The sequence below is a fragment of the Pteropus vampyrus genome, unplaced genomic scaffold, assembly GCF_000151845.1.
Source record: "Pteropus vampyrus isolate Shadow unplaced genomic scaffold, Pvam_2.0 Scaffold1, whole genome shotgun sequence".
Classification (NCBI taxonomy): Eukaryota; Metazoa; Chordata; class Mammalia; order Chiroptera; family Pteropodidae; genus Pteropus; species Pteropus vampyrus.
Genome location: NW_011888782.1, coordinates 21123747 through 21138053, shown reverse-complemented (window position 1 = coordinate 21138053; position 14307 = coordinate 21123747). Strand labels below are relative to the sequence as shown.

The 14307-nt window shown below is 54.2% G+C and overlaps 1 protein-coding gene across 1 annotated transcript in view; it reads left to right on the top strand.

Moving 5' to 3' along the window:
- The first annotated feature begins 4545 nt into the window (after positions 1 to 4545).
- SCN5A (sodium voltage-gated channel alpha subunit 5) overlaps positions 4546 to 14307 on the top strand; it is an 80217-nt gene continuing 70455 nt past the window's right edge. Inside the window, exons 1-2 of the mRNA XM_011355161.1 lie at positions 4546 to 4818; positions 7259 to 7457. Of these exons, the coding sequence (XP_011353463.1) occupies positions 4546 to 4818; positions 7259 to 7457 (472 nt within the window). The remainder of the gene's footprint in view (positions 4819 to 7258; positions 7458 to 14307) is intronic.

Here is a 14307-nt window from a genome sequence, read left to right as displayed (position 1 = left end):
GGGATCCACAAGGGGAGTGCGCAGGAAGGGGCCACAAGGAGGGGTTAGGCTGGAGTCAGGTCCCTCCTCAGTGCTGGGATGGCCAAGTGTCTTGGTTTGTCCTAGACTGAAGCTTATCCCTGGAGGCAGGAATTTTAGTGCTTAAACTAGGGGAGGCCTGAGCATCCCTCCACCTTGACAATACCCACTGCTGCACTCAGGGCTGCCAGGCTGTCGTGTTCCAGGTCATGGCATTGTAATCACCATTGGTTGAGCACCAGCTGTGTGCCCTGTGTGTTCAGAAAAATTTTCTTTCAGGAAGAAACAAAAAGGAGGCAGTACGGGTGGGGTGGGGTGGAGGGGTCTGGTTTCTGGTGTGAACAGTTAATATTCTCCCCCCATGTCATGTCTGCCCTGATGTGAATATTTACAGGCCAGTAACTCAGAGGAGGGGGGAGTCACTGTCCTACAGCCCTGTCCTAAGAAGAAGCATTCAGGCTGCTTGGGGAGACCAGACTCACCCCCATGCACTCTCAGAGGACAGCCCAGGCCAGGAAGAGGGCAAGGGCTGCAGCCAGGGCTTAGCCTCCCAGCCCAGAGGAGGGAGGTCGATGTGGGTGGGCTATCAGAGAAGAGGTCCTGGAGCAGGTGGTGTCGTGAGGAGAGCCTGAGGTGACTCTGCCATCATACAGGGCAGGGGAAGTGTTTAGGAATATCTGAGCTAGGGAGTGGTGGGAGGTGCATGTGGGGACTAGAAGGAGAGAGGGAGGATGCAGATGGCAGTGAGGTCAGCGTGGTCCCAGCTAGGGCGAGGAGGCCTGTCCCAGGGCAGTGGCACAGTGGCCATGGTATTTGGTAGGGGTGGGGGGTTGTGGTCAGTGTCAGAGGAAAGGATATTAGGAGGAACCAGTTTGGAAAGAGAAGTTCACAGTTTGTTTCCATTAATTCTCAGGTGCCAGCAGAACTTAGAGAGAAATATACCTGGTAAACAGAAGCTGATGAACTTAGGACAAGATGGAGTAGGGAAGCCCTGGAGCTTGAGGGAAGCTGACAGGACAGGGAAAACTGGCCCAGGAAGAGTGGTCAGCTGGAAGAAGCGGTCCCAGCCTGAGAAGGAGTTGGGTGGCTGTGGTGCAGACGGAAAAGATGTCCTGAAGAGTAGCTGTGGTCTTCGAATCAAATCAGGTCCAGACACGCCCTCCCCCCCACACACACACCCTGCATGTTGGAGCTGTGCAAGGGAGACCCCCTGCTCTTCCCCAGACAGAGGTGGGTCCCCCGCAGAGAGCTGGGGCCTGACTGCCTAGGCCTGAGGGGTATGGCTGGGCCTGAGCCTGGAGCATCCTCAGGCCACCCCCAACCCGCCCCTCCCCCGCCCCTTTCCCTGGCATCAGCGGAAACCTCACGGCCAGAGCTCGGCTGGTCTCAGCCACAGCAGGGCGTGGGCCCTGGGCCGCTGAAGGAAGGGCAGGGCCAGAGCCAGGTGCAGGCAGCCGAGAACAAGAGAGAAAAGGGATCCTATCCTGCCCGCCCACCAGAGCCACCTGCAGGGCCCAGAGACAAAGGACACTCTTGGCCAGTTTACTTTGGAACCTGAGGCTGCCTGGCTGACGGGGAACAGGGAACTTCATCTGGAATCTGGTTTCAGAAACCACTCAACTCCAAGTATGAATGCACTGCTGGGGCCAGCTGGGACAAGACCCATCCTAAGACCTCATCATCACGGCCTCTTTATTAACATATTAAATAATAAGATCCAGCAGCTGGTCTAATAAGCATAGTAATTTTGAAGTAGCGATGAGCATTAGTGATATTCTAGCTACCTGCCATACCCGTAATGGGACAGGGAAATATCTGCAGTTCCTATTGGTCACGGGCACTACAAACACTTCTGTTTTGCTCTCTGCGTTTATAATGGAAGGAAATGCTAAACTGAGTTAGAGGTTAATGAGAATGTGATTCCTCCCTGAATCCTTTCCCCATCCCTCCAAGAGGTCTGTCAGGAGCCCCTGGACTGCACAGACAAGAGAAGCTAATCTGTGCTGTTAGCAGTCAGGGGAGTCCTTATCCTTGGTGAGGGAGGATAGCTAATTAGTCATGGAGGAGAACCCCAATCTGAGGGGCTGGGAGCCATTTATTTCTTGACTAGGACACTGGTTACCAGGTGTGTTCAGTTTGTGGACCAATCTGCATGAAGTTGATTTCAATACGACTTGTAAAAACACCCTTACTCGAACAGATGTATAAGCAGGTGCGAGCTTGCACAAATACACTCGTACACACATGCGCGTGCGCACACACATACACACACATACACACACTGGTTATGTGCCGGTGAACCCCCACAGGTCCATGGTGTACACACATCTCCAGAACCTTTGCAGGCATGTGGACACAGACAGATACAGTGAGACATAGAGACACTATTTTTAGGAAATAATTCCAAGCAAAAAAAAGGAGGCTTCCTGATTGTTCAAGGGACTAGTGATTGTTCAGTGGAGAGGACAGTGCTAGAGGGGCTGCCGTCATCCAGGCTGGCTTTTTTAATAAAAAGAATAATGAATTTATTGTTTTCGTAAGAATAATACAAGATCATCATAAATAATTCAAGCGCTGAAGAAAAATACAAAGAAAAAAGTTTAAAATTACTCAATTTCCAACAGCTAAGGGAAAAAATCATCATTCACATTTGGTGACGAGTATTATAGACGCCTTTCTTTGTTCGCTCAAAGATGGAAAGTAGACAGGGACGTGCTTTTATAAAATGAGAACCCACTCCCTCACCTGCTATTTTTAACAAAGATGTTCATTTAACTTTACTTGAATGAAATGGAAGAACAAGACGCTGAAGGATGGTGTAGGTCCTGGGACCTCCCGCCTCCTGCCTGCCCTCTGTCCTCACAATTCCTGGCTGCACCTCCCCCAGGACCAGAGGTGCCCTTTTGAGGACTGCCTTTGTTGTGTTTACTCACTGTTTACCTGTCAGCTGGCCAAGTGCCTAATTTACAGCAATCCGCAGTGGTTGGAGCCAGGCCCTTTGAGAGCTGTGTGCTGGGGTCTGTGCGGCAACAGCTCATTGGGGTCATTGGTAACATGTTTTTGCGAGAGTAAGATCAAGGCCAAGCTGGCCCTCAGTTGATGGAAAGGGATTCTGTCCTGGCAGAGGTATCTAACAGGTGTCCACCCTTTCCTCTTGAGCTGGTGCCCAGCCATTCCCGGGTTTGACGTAATTAGTGACACTGCCTCCCGGTGGTGTCCCAGTCAGGGGCTGTGCCTACCACATCCTGTTATGATGGGGCAGTGGGGAGCACATTGTTCGGCCTCTGTGTCATGGGGCAGAGCATGTTCACACCAGGTCCTGGATTGTTTGAGGCCACCCGGGGCCACATTCTCCCGGTCTGGCGTCACGCTCATGTGCCAGCTGGATGTCCTAGTGGCTGAGTGGTCCCCACCTTCCGGTTCTGCTGTCACTTGGGATCAGCCCTCGTTTGTTCAGACTTGGGAGGAGGGGAGCGAGTGGGAGCGTAAGGTGCCCGAGATGCTCCATCAGCGTTTCCTGTCTTTGGAAAGATGCCCCACCTTCTGGATTTCATCGAGATGCTCTCAGCAGAGCTCTGCTGCAGCTGTGTACGCCAGGGCACCAACATCTGGATGACAACTCCAAAGTTGTTACCCATCTGTTTTCAAAAACCCACAGAACTTTCCTGGGTCTCATTGGGCCGACACAGGTGCCCCATCTGTTGCCAAGTGTTGGCACCTCCAGGCCCTAAGTGAAGTCTGGGCCCCCTCTTCCATGCAGGCGCATGGTGCTATGGGGACACCAGACAGTGTCCCCCACCCTCTGGCCCCACCACCCTGACAAGGAGCTGCCTCGAAAAAAAAGCCTGGACTGTGAGTATTGCCCAGGAGACCTGCGATCACCCTCCACAGAGCCCCAGGGCTTCCTATAGAAGGGACAAGCTTGGGGCAGCACTGGGCACCTTCTAACACCCTTGCCTGCTACCCGCGTATTCTCCATCACCCAGTCTGTCATTCGTTTGTTCAGGAAGAGCCCTGCCACAGAGTTGAATTAAAAAAGATAACAGGCCCCGTCTCTGCCCCATACAGTGTCCCTCTCAGTCCAGAGTATGTCAGCACGATTGTAACAAGTGTCTCAAAGTGGGCTTGGTTAAGGAACCAACAGGTGTGTTTCTTGCTATGTCGAGTGAGGTAGGATGAGGGGCTTCAAGGACACAATCCCTCTTGCCCACTTGCGTTCGGACATGACTGTTGGGATGGGAAAAGGAGGAGCAACCCTCCTGCAGGTCCCCCTGCATCCCCCACGGCCTGGAGGGCTCTGGGCTTTCCTCAGGCGAGTGTCCCCGCCAGGTATGCCTGTGGAGATGGGGAGAACCGGTGGTCCGGGAGCATCTTTGCAAACTATGTCTTTCTCTCCACCAGCACAGCCACCCCCGGTAGGTGGCGGCTTTCTAGCCCTGGGCGTAGCATCAGGCCTGGTGTCTGTGTCTTCCAGCTTCCCCACAGGCAGCGTGAGGACAGCCTGTGCCCCAGAAGCAGGATGAGAAGATGGCAGACTTCCTGTTACCTCGGGGCACCAGCAGCTTCCGCAGGTTCACCCGGGAGTCCCTGGCGGCCATCGAGAAGCGCATGGCGGAGAAGCAAGCCCGAGGCTTGGCCACCTCACAGGAGAGCCGTGACGGGCTGCCCGAGGAGGAGGCTCCCCGGCCCCAGCTGGACCTGCAGGCCTCCAAAAAGCTGCCAGATCTCTATGGCAACCCACCCCGAGAGCTCCTCGGGGAGCCCCTGGAGGACCTGGACCCCTACTACAGCACCCAGAAGGTGACCGTCACCCACCTCTCACACATGCTTCCATGTGGCTCCTTTGTCGATGCAGCAGTTGGGGAGAAGGCCTTGCCTCCATATTGAGCTCTGCTTGGGCCTGACTCTCCTGGGCTTTGGGAGAGTGAGTCATTGGTGATCTATATTCCAAGCACCTTAATTTTGGAATTCCAGAATAAAAGGCCAGAAATATGCATCCTGAGACGGTTTGGTGTTATGAAAGGGAAGGAGGGCAGCCACAGCTGAGCCCTCGCCTCCTTGCCGAGCGCCTGCTCAGGGAGTCGTCTGGGCTTAGACTTCACCTTCGCAGGTCTCCACGCCATCCTCACAGACTGTGTGCATGGCAGTCGGGCCCTGAGTCCTGTCCTGAGTCGAGTGTGGGCCCCAGAGCACAGAGTGTGATCCCCTCTCCCACCTAGGGACAGCAGCCAGCCCCCACGCCCCGCCCCCGAGAATTTCCTGGGCATTGGCTGTGTCAGGGTGGCCCAGGCTGGGGGCCACAGCGGCGGCTCCCTGGGCCTTGGAGGCTGGCAGTGGAACCACAAGGGCCAGTGGGAAATCTGAGAGGGATGGGGAGCGAGTTGTTCTGCCATTGTCTCTCCATTGTGAGTGTAGGGAGAGAAGTGGCTTTTGCCCACTAGTCAAGGTGACTCAGGCTTCCTCCCAGCATGGATTTCTATTCAGAAGGTAAATTCTCCAGTCTGGGTCCTCTGTCCTGGCCTCACCTCTCAGGACTGACGGTAGGCACATGGGGCTCCTGCAGAGGCCTGGTCCCGAACCTGGCTGCCCACACTTTGGAGGAAAGTGGGTTTGGACTTGGGGGAGGCCTTCCTCCAGAAGGCCAAGTACCAAGGATGGTGGCCGCTTACCTTACTGTGGTCAGGGCCAGGACTGAGAAAGCACTGGAGGGCAGACGGAGTCTGCGTTCACAGGGCAAGGGTGAGTCCATGGCAAGTGCAAGGGGTGTGTGCCTGTGTCACCGAGTGCCTGAGTGTGTGTGTAACTGTGCTTGACTCTGCGTTTAGGAGACCAAGAGCCTGAGGGTGGGTGTGTTTCGCGATTGTCTCCATGCGCCCATGCACCTGTCAGTGGGTGTGGGTGTGAGTGGGTGAAGGGGAAGCCCACCCAGTCCATATGCACAAGTGGGGGAGGGGACCAGAAACCTGGTCCTGCTTCTCCCTGATTCGGATGATTCAGGTGGGGCCACAGTTGGGGTCAGAATGAGGCTGGAAGTTGGGATCAGTCAGAGTGGGTGGGCCGAGGTCTGGTTGGTCAGAGCTGGAAGAATCGGTGTTGGGGTGAAGGCCACAGCTGGTGGGGAGTCAAAGTGGTGAGTGGGTTGTAGTTAGCTGGGACAGGCAGGAGTCACGGCTGGGGGACCCCGTGGAGGGTGGGGTCAGGGCTGGGCTGAGCTTTCGGGGAGTGCTGGCAGTTGAGCCTGGAAGGAGTCGGGGACATTCTCTTCTGTCCTTGTGACTGGGAATACTTGAACCGTGGCCCAAGTGTGATTCTGGTCTCTAACCTTCTGCCTCTCCTTTCTGACCCCTGGCCACACTGCCAGGAGCCCCATGGAGTGACACAGGCACCAAGCAGAACTTTCAGACCTGATAGAGCTGGTCAACTTGTCTCCCCAGCCCAGATTAAATAGAATCTTGTCTCATCAGCTCAACCTTCCAGGAAGTGAGACCCCAGAGCTGTGCTATTCCAGCTGTGCCGTCGTACACCTGGGCAGGAGGCACTGCCTGCTGTCCTCAAGGGCGTCCACACACCCACTTGATGTGCACGTGGCTCAGCCTCTAGCACTCATTGTCCCCTCCATGCTCCATCATGCTGTGAAGACAGTGTCTTCCGGAAGCTTAAGGAGGGGTCCACCTTGGGCTGTGCACTGGGGCTGACACCTGTCCTAGACTCCAGGAGACAGGGTCCTAGGAACATCGCTCTCTGCTGGGCTGGGGTCTGCCTTTTCCTCACCCCTAGTCTTCCCTGCAGGCCCAGCTCCCTCATTAGCCCCTCACTCCCCCATGGGCCCTGTGGGGAAGCCACGCAGGGCAGGGAGGGATCAAAAGGGAGAAGAGGAAAGAGGGGGCATCAGCTGGGTCCTGGCCTCTACTGTGACGGCAGCTCAGCTAGGATCGTGAGAGGCCTCTTCCTGTTGGGATTGTAATTTTGAAGGTAAACTAAATCCAACCTACATTCCCCTAAACTTGACCTCATCCCACCCCAGCCATGGGTGACCCAATGAGGGCCCACTGACCTGCCGAATATGCTGGCTGCCTGCAGGCCTCCCCTACTATCCCTCAGTCCCTCAGTTCCTCTCTTCCTCCCACCCCACCCCTCGGCCAGGGTTTTCGGGTTCTGAGCCAACAGCTGCCCCCAAAACCCATCTCCACAATGGCCTAGGGGTTGCCGCCCCCAACCTAAAGCAGCTCTCTGTCCACAGACCTTCATCGTGCTGAATAAAGGCAAGACCATCTTCCGGTTCAGTGCCACCAACGCCTTGTATGTCCTCAGTCCCTTCCACCCCGTCCGGAGAGCGGCTGTGAAGATTCTGGTTCATTCATATCCTTTGCAGTCAGTCTCTGCTGTGTGTACCCTCTGGGCCCCACACGGGGGTGGCAGGGTATTTAGGGCCAAGAGAGGTGCCGATTACTGGCGGGTCCTTGGACAGGCAGCGCAGTCATCACCTAGTTGCTAGTTGGAACCGTAGACTCTCAAACTCCACCCAGACCTGTCTGTCAAGTCAGCACCTGCATGTTAGCAAGGTCCCAGGGGATTCTTGGGCACACAAAAGCTTGGGAAGCCCTACTCTGGTTCTTCAGAAGAGAAATGTCCTAGAAGCTAAGCTACTGAGGAGCCCGGAAGACGTGAGGTTTGTCGGTATCCCCTGGCTCTGACATGGGCTCCAGGTGTCCCTTCTCACTGCACCCCCTCGGCCCTATAGCTCTCCCCCCGACAGACACACACACACACACACACACACACACACACACACACACTTGCAGGGACCTCAAGCAGGTCGCTGGGGCTCATGCAGGGAGAAAGCACTTCCCAAGAAAGAGGCCTCCGGTTCATTCGCACGTGGGCATCGTTTGGGGGAGGCAAAACTTGCTTTTGATTAGGTGTTGACAAAATGTTTGCAGTTTCAGAGTATCTCAAAGAACTCTGGTTAGCATTCAATTATATAAACCACAGCCTAAAAAAGCTGCAGGCTGTGGAGGAGAGCTATTGGAGCGCTGCAGTGTAATGAGAGAGGTGCACTGGTCTTTGGGCCTTGGGGGTTCCCCATTCAGACCACCTATGGGACTGGGTACCAGCACCTAATGGTGGCTGTTCTCCAGACTTCAGAGACGGAGCATCTCAGGAAGGCAGGTCCTGGCTGCAGTCACAGGCGTCTGCAATGGCCTATGACTGGCAGCTGGCTCTGCTGTTAGTGGAATCCATGCTGCTGGGCTCAGCGGTATGATTAGTTGTGAGTGTGGTGGGCTGGCCCGATGGGACTCCCCAAGGTCACCCTCAATTCCCCACTCTATATGGCCAAGGCAAAGACCTCACCCATTAACCTCCAGGCGGGCAGGAGGCTTCAGGAAAACAGCTGCTCAGTGAGGGACTAAGTAACCAAGACGGATGCTGACAGCTCAGGGACTCTCCTGTCCAGGCTGCTCCTTCCTGGCCCCACTTTCTGCCCACCTGGGCTCCATGCCTGATCCTCACTCCGGGGGCTAATTGGAGGGGCTGAGCGTGGAATTCGTCCTCTGCATGCAGACGCTCTCTCCCCTCCTCCAGCTCGCTCCTGCCTTTCTCATGGGGTTGCTGCGACGTGTGCATATCCAGGGAAAATTCCACTTGCAGGCCACGGCAGTATCATCAGCAGGGTGGTCTCTAGGGTGGGCAGTTACTGTGGGGAGGGGCCGTACCCAGGGAGCAGCCTCCCATTCACAGCTATATCTTACTTCGTGAGGCAAGAGTGGTTCTAGGTTTAATTTTGAGCCATACTGCCACTGTTCCCGAGCTCCCTGTGGATGCCAAGGACTTTGCCTGGCATCCCAGGGGTGTCGAGCTGAATAAGACCCTGTCTCTGTCCCCTTGGGAATTTTACAGTTCCTTGAGAGTGATAAGACAGCTACAGGAATACATGTCATTCCTGCCGGCCTGTGGGCACAGCCCGGGGAGAACAATGAGGCAGGAGGGGGAAAGGCTAGCCTTCTTTCTTGCTCTGAGCCTGGCTTCATCCTCACTCCAAGGGTGTGGCCTCCGTGAAAGCATGCTCCTGCTCCCCTCTGGGGCTTCTCCTCCAGGTATCTAACCAACCTCGCACTGTTTGGCAGCCTTGGCAGCCCTCAGGGATGCAGCAGCAGCCCTAAGGTTTCTGCATAGGCCTGGGCAGGGCGTGGGGCAGATTAAACCAGGGAGGCAGGTGAGCCAGGGAGGCGGCGGGGCACTGGAGTTCCCCAGCCTGGCCAGACGGTCCACTGAGCAGTGGCTCTGAGGCTGTGAGGTTCCGGTTCCACCCAGCAGAACCAGGCCTAAGGGCCCTGAGCCAGCCTGTGTCCCCCAGGGCAGCTGCCCCAGGGAAGAGGCTCAGCATCAGTGAGGCCCTGTGCTGGGCTCCTAGCGGCGGCCTGGGGGTGGGAGTGTACTGCTAGGCCTCAACAGCGCCACTTAGCGGGCTCGGGGGGCACTGAGGGAGAGGAAGGGACCTAGATCCGTGGCATTTAGGAGCCCCCCTGTGTGCCCTGAGCCTTGCCATTCAAAGTGTGATACACCCACCAGTAGCGTCAGCAACACAAGGACATGTAGGAATTGCCGAATCTCGGGCGCAACCCCACAGCCTTCGTTTCAGCAAGGTCCCATGAGCGCAGTGCCCAGAGCAATGGTATCCAAATGACGATCCCTGAGGGCCAATTCAGTCTCACCCGGAAAGTTGTTAAAACTGCAGATCTCGGCCTCTTTTCAGACCTCAGGCTCCAGAGCAAGGCCTAGAAACCTACTGGCTCTCCATGCATTCTTTTAATTAAGATGTCATTCACATGCCACACAAAACTTACCGCTTTAAAGTATATGACTGAGTGGGTTTTAATGTATTTCTAGATTGTGCAAGCATCACTGCTATCTAATTCCAGACCATTTTCATCACCCAAAAAACAAACCCCAAGCCCGTTAGCAGTCACCAGGCATTTCTAAAACACACAGATTTCACGTTTTCAATTGTGAACTTTCTCTCTGCTTACATTTTTTTTTTATTGTGGTAAAAAAAAAACATAACATAAAATGTACCATCTTAAGCATTTTTAAGTATACAGTACAGTAGTGTTTCCTATATGGATGTTGTTTTGCAACAGATCTCTAGAACTTTTTCATCTTGCAAAACTAGAATGCTGTACCCATTGTTAGCTTACATCTTTATATCCATTCAGACACCTGAGTCCCCAGTGTGCAAAGTTCTGTGCCAGGACCCTTGGAAAGGGCAGGAGGGGCAAAGACAAACTTAAGAGGGGTCGGTAATGCAGCCCCTGCACTCAAGAAAGAAATCCTGGTCACTTGCAACAATGCAGGTGGTCACAGTGCCACGGTAGCGATGGCACAATAACTCAGTTTCCCTTTGCTCTGTACCCCACACTGGAATGCATCCCTGAGAAGTTGCCTAAAAGGTAAATATGGGCATGTTGAATTAGTTTTTGTTAAAATCCTGCAGAATGTGTTCCTGCCAGTATTAAATAAAAAGAACCAAACTGAACTCCAAATTTTACTGCAGTCACATTCAGAGAGCCCTCACGTTCACGCCGAGAAGCATTTTGTCTTCCTGGGTGCACAGGATCTGTTCACAAAATCCTCCCACGTTTCTCTAGCAGATTCAAATGGGCAATCAAACCACATGTTTGCGTGTGTGCGTGCGTGCGTGTGTGTGTGTGTGTGTGTGTGTGTGTGTTCATTTAATAGCACAAATCTATGAAAATACCCCCACAGTTAATTCCCTTTTCTTTGGGAGTTTTTTGACTCTTTGGGATCTAAAGACAGACAGCAAGTTTCAGGCCTTCCCCGCGACCCAGGCAGGCAGTCCTTGCTGGCATTTTAATCATGAGGCTAGGAGTGGATGTTTGACATGACAGGATCGAAGATGTTCAGCTGAGCTCAGGTCTGGAGCGCTGGCCTTTGCCGCTGCCCACACATGGGACCAGCTCAGTCATCAGCCCGAAATGACCAGGCATTGCAGACAGGTATGCCCTGGCTAGTAATGCACTTGACTCATCTCTCTGGTATTGGCTGTGTACTGGGGCTGCATGGGGTACCTGGGGATGCTTTGGGCAAAGTCATATGGATTAGAGGTTTAGTCTAGGTAGGAAGAGATCTCTCTCTCTCTCTCTCTCTCTCTCTCTCTCTTTCTCTCTCTCTCTCACACACACACACACACACACACACACACACACACACACACATACACACACACTCACACACCATGAGTGACAGATTAGAAGAAGAGCCGTCTTCAAGGCCAAGAGAGCCAGGCAGTGTTTTGAGCAGTCAAGTGGCAGAGACTAGAGTCTGCCTTACACCAACTCATTGCTGTGTCTGGAAAAGCAAAAACCCAGACAGGAAGCTCCTGTCATTTTCCACCTTGGGACCCAGGTCCTGGCTGACAGGATTTCGGGGCCTTTCTACTCTGGTTCTTTCCTAAGTCTTGGTGTTAGAGCCCAGTTCATCTCTGCCTGTGTCCAGCCAAGTCCTCTAGCCCAAGGCAGCCTGTCCACACTCTGCTCTCTGCCGAGGGGCTTTTCTCCATTCTAGGGAGAGCTGTGAGTGGTCCACCCACAGCCAGGAGAGGCTTGGCTCCACACAGAGAGGTCTCCCCAGTCCTCAGCCCTCCCTACTTCACTATGACCAGTTAGGCTGACTGCTGGAGGAACCCTGGCCAGCCTTCAGCGCCTACCTACATGCTTCCCCCAGGAAGCCCACACAGAGGCAGGTCTGGTTTGCCAGAACATCCCATCTCAGAGCAGTTCAGTGGCTCTGGTGCCTCCCTGTCTCCCACACAGGGTCAGGCATACATGGTTGGGTGACAGTCCCTAAAAATGACACATAATCTCACTCCTCCTGAATGGTGGTCTGCTTACACTTTGTGGTGTGAGCCCATCGTGTGTTTTCATGCCGCCCTGTGGGTAGCAGAGGCCAAGTGTGGGATAGCATTCGCCCTTGGCCAGTGAGAGCCCGAAGCAATGTGACTCACATGGGCTCTTCTGTCTGGAGGCAGGGGAATGGACCAGATGACCTTTGATGGCATCGTGCAGAGATGGAGGTACGGCAGCGGGGCTCAGGGTGGAGGGCCGCAGGCAGGCAGCCGGGACTGAATTGGGCTCTGCCACCGACCGGAGTCATTTTCTGTGGCCGTTGTAACAGCTTACCACAAACTGAGCTTAAAACAATACAAATTTATCATCTTACAGTTTTGGAGGTCAGAAATCCAAAAAGTTCTCACTGGGCTAAAATCAAGATCTTGGCAGGGTTGCATGCCTTTTTGGAGGCTCCAGGGGAGAATCCGTTTTCTAGGCTTTTCCAGTATCTAGAGGCTGCGTGAACTCCTGGCTCGTGGCCCCCTTCACGTTGGAAGCCGGCGACAGCTGATGGAGTCCTTCTCACAGTCATCACTCTGACGCTCACTCTCCTGCCCGCTTCTTTCACTTGTAAGGACCCTGTGATGACACTGGGCCCGACCAGAAAATTCAGGATAACCTCCACATCTTAAGATCCTTAATTTAATCACATCTGCAAAGTCCCTTTTGCCGTATCAATTAACATTCACGGTTTCTAGGGATTAGGGTATGGTTGTCTTTGGGGGGCTGTCATTCTACCTACTAGAGCATCCTTCAACTTCACCTCTTTGTGCCTCTGTCTCCTCATCTATAAAACAGAGACAAAGTCTCTGCCTCATGGGTTGTCAGGAGAATTAATTCAGTTCATGGATACAGAGAGCGGAGCTTGGCACCCAGGAAGGGCTTCGTAAATGCTTGATCTTAGCATCATTACTTTCATATTTCAGGAAGCATCTGGGATGCTCAGTAGAGGGCTTAGCAGGGGCTCTGTCAGGATGAATAGAGTCAGGCTGAGGGGCTTGTTAACTGCCCGGTGAGGAAAGCCTTGGCACAGAGCCCGAGTATGGAGAGAGAGAGAGAGAGAGAGAGAGAGAGAGAGAGAGAGAAAGAGTGTTTGTGTGTGTAGGGGGTGCGTATAAAGGAGAGAGGAAACTGAGGTGGATATCTGATCCTGCCCTTGAAAGCTGGAGAGAGAGTTAAACCTACCATGGAGACCTTCACACAAGCAGAGGGATGCAGATCCCAAGCTGAGGAAGGGACCCCAATGCCTGGAGAGGTGGCCCCCTGGCCAGAGAGGAGTCAAGACTTCCTGGGGCCATGGCCCTGAGCTGAGCGGCTCTGGTTTGATTAAGCGGGGTGGAAGGAGAGGCGATCCAAAGCCTGATCCCTTCTCATCTCAGATGAGAAACTGGAGAATTCACTGAAGGCCTAGTTTAGCAAGCTATTACCTGATTTCCTAGATTACCTAGAAGGAGGACTAGAGGTGTAAAGGGCATCCACCTAGATTCCTAGAGAGGCCTCACCTCTCTCCCCAGCTGAGTCATCCCCTTCCTCCCACCCCAGAAGTCAGCACCCCAGCTTAGCCAGATCTCCAATCTGACTGGGTTGGCCTCCCCACCGGGCCTGAGGCTGGGCCAGGCCATGGAAAAGGGTGGAGTTCAATTACTGCAGCTTCTGGGCAGCCTGTGGGAACCTCAGGGCTGAGGATGGGGTGGTGTGGGGAGCCTGGGGGCAGCTGCAGAGATTGAGAAGCCCAGCCTCTCCTCTAAGGCCAGGGAGGGAATTTGTGAGGGCAGCAGAGTATCCCCGTGCAGGTCAGGTCCCTTGGAGGTGCCCTAGTCCCCAGGAGGCCCAGGGTCTGTTTCTCACTCCTCTGTAGATCTCTCAGAGGGAGGTCGTTGAGGTCAGTCAGGGCCTCATCCAGCCCGAAGCAGCAGCTGGGACTTGTAGCCAAAGAGTCAGGGGTCAGACAAGGCCTGGGGCAGTTCAGTTCAAGGACAGGGGCCCAGAAAGATGCCCAAGACACAGTCCCAGCATTTGAAGATCTCCCCTTCTGGCAGGGGACAGGTGGGTTTCTTGGAGGAGGAGAGGAATGTACTAGGTGGAGCAGAGGACAGGAGTGAAGAGTACATGCGAAGGCGGAAAGCAGCCAGAGAAGCAGCCCTCTGCCTCCCCTGGCTCAGTGTGTCCCAACAGGGTACATAAGTTTTGTCAGCAGAATACTTCAGAGACACTCTAGGCCAAGAGTCAGCCTGGGCCACTCGCATAGAAGCTGGGAAGGGAGCTCGGGCCTTGAACCACCGCTTTCTTCTCCAGCCGTGGCCCCTGAGGAACAGTATGTAAATGCCATCTCTCTCCAACGTGGCCGAGGAGAGCGCTCCCTCACAGCCATGGGTAAAAACCT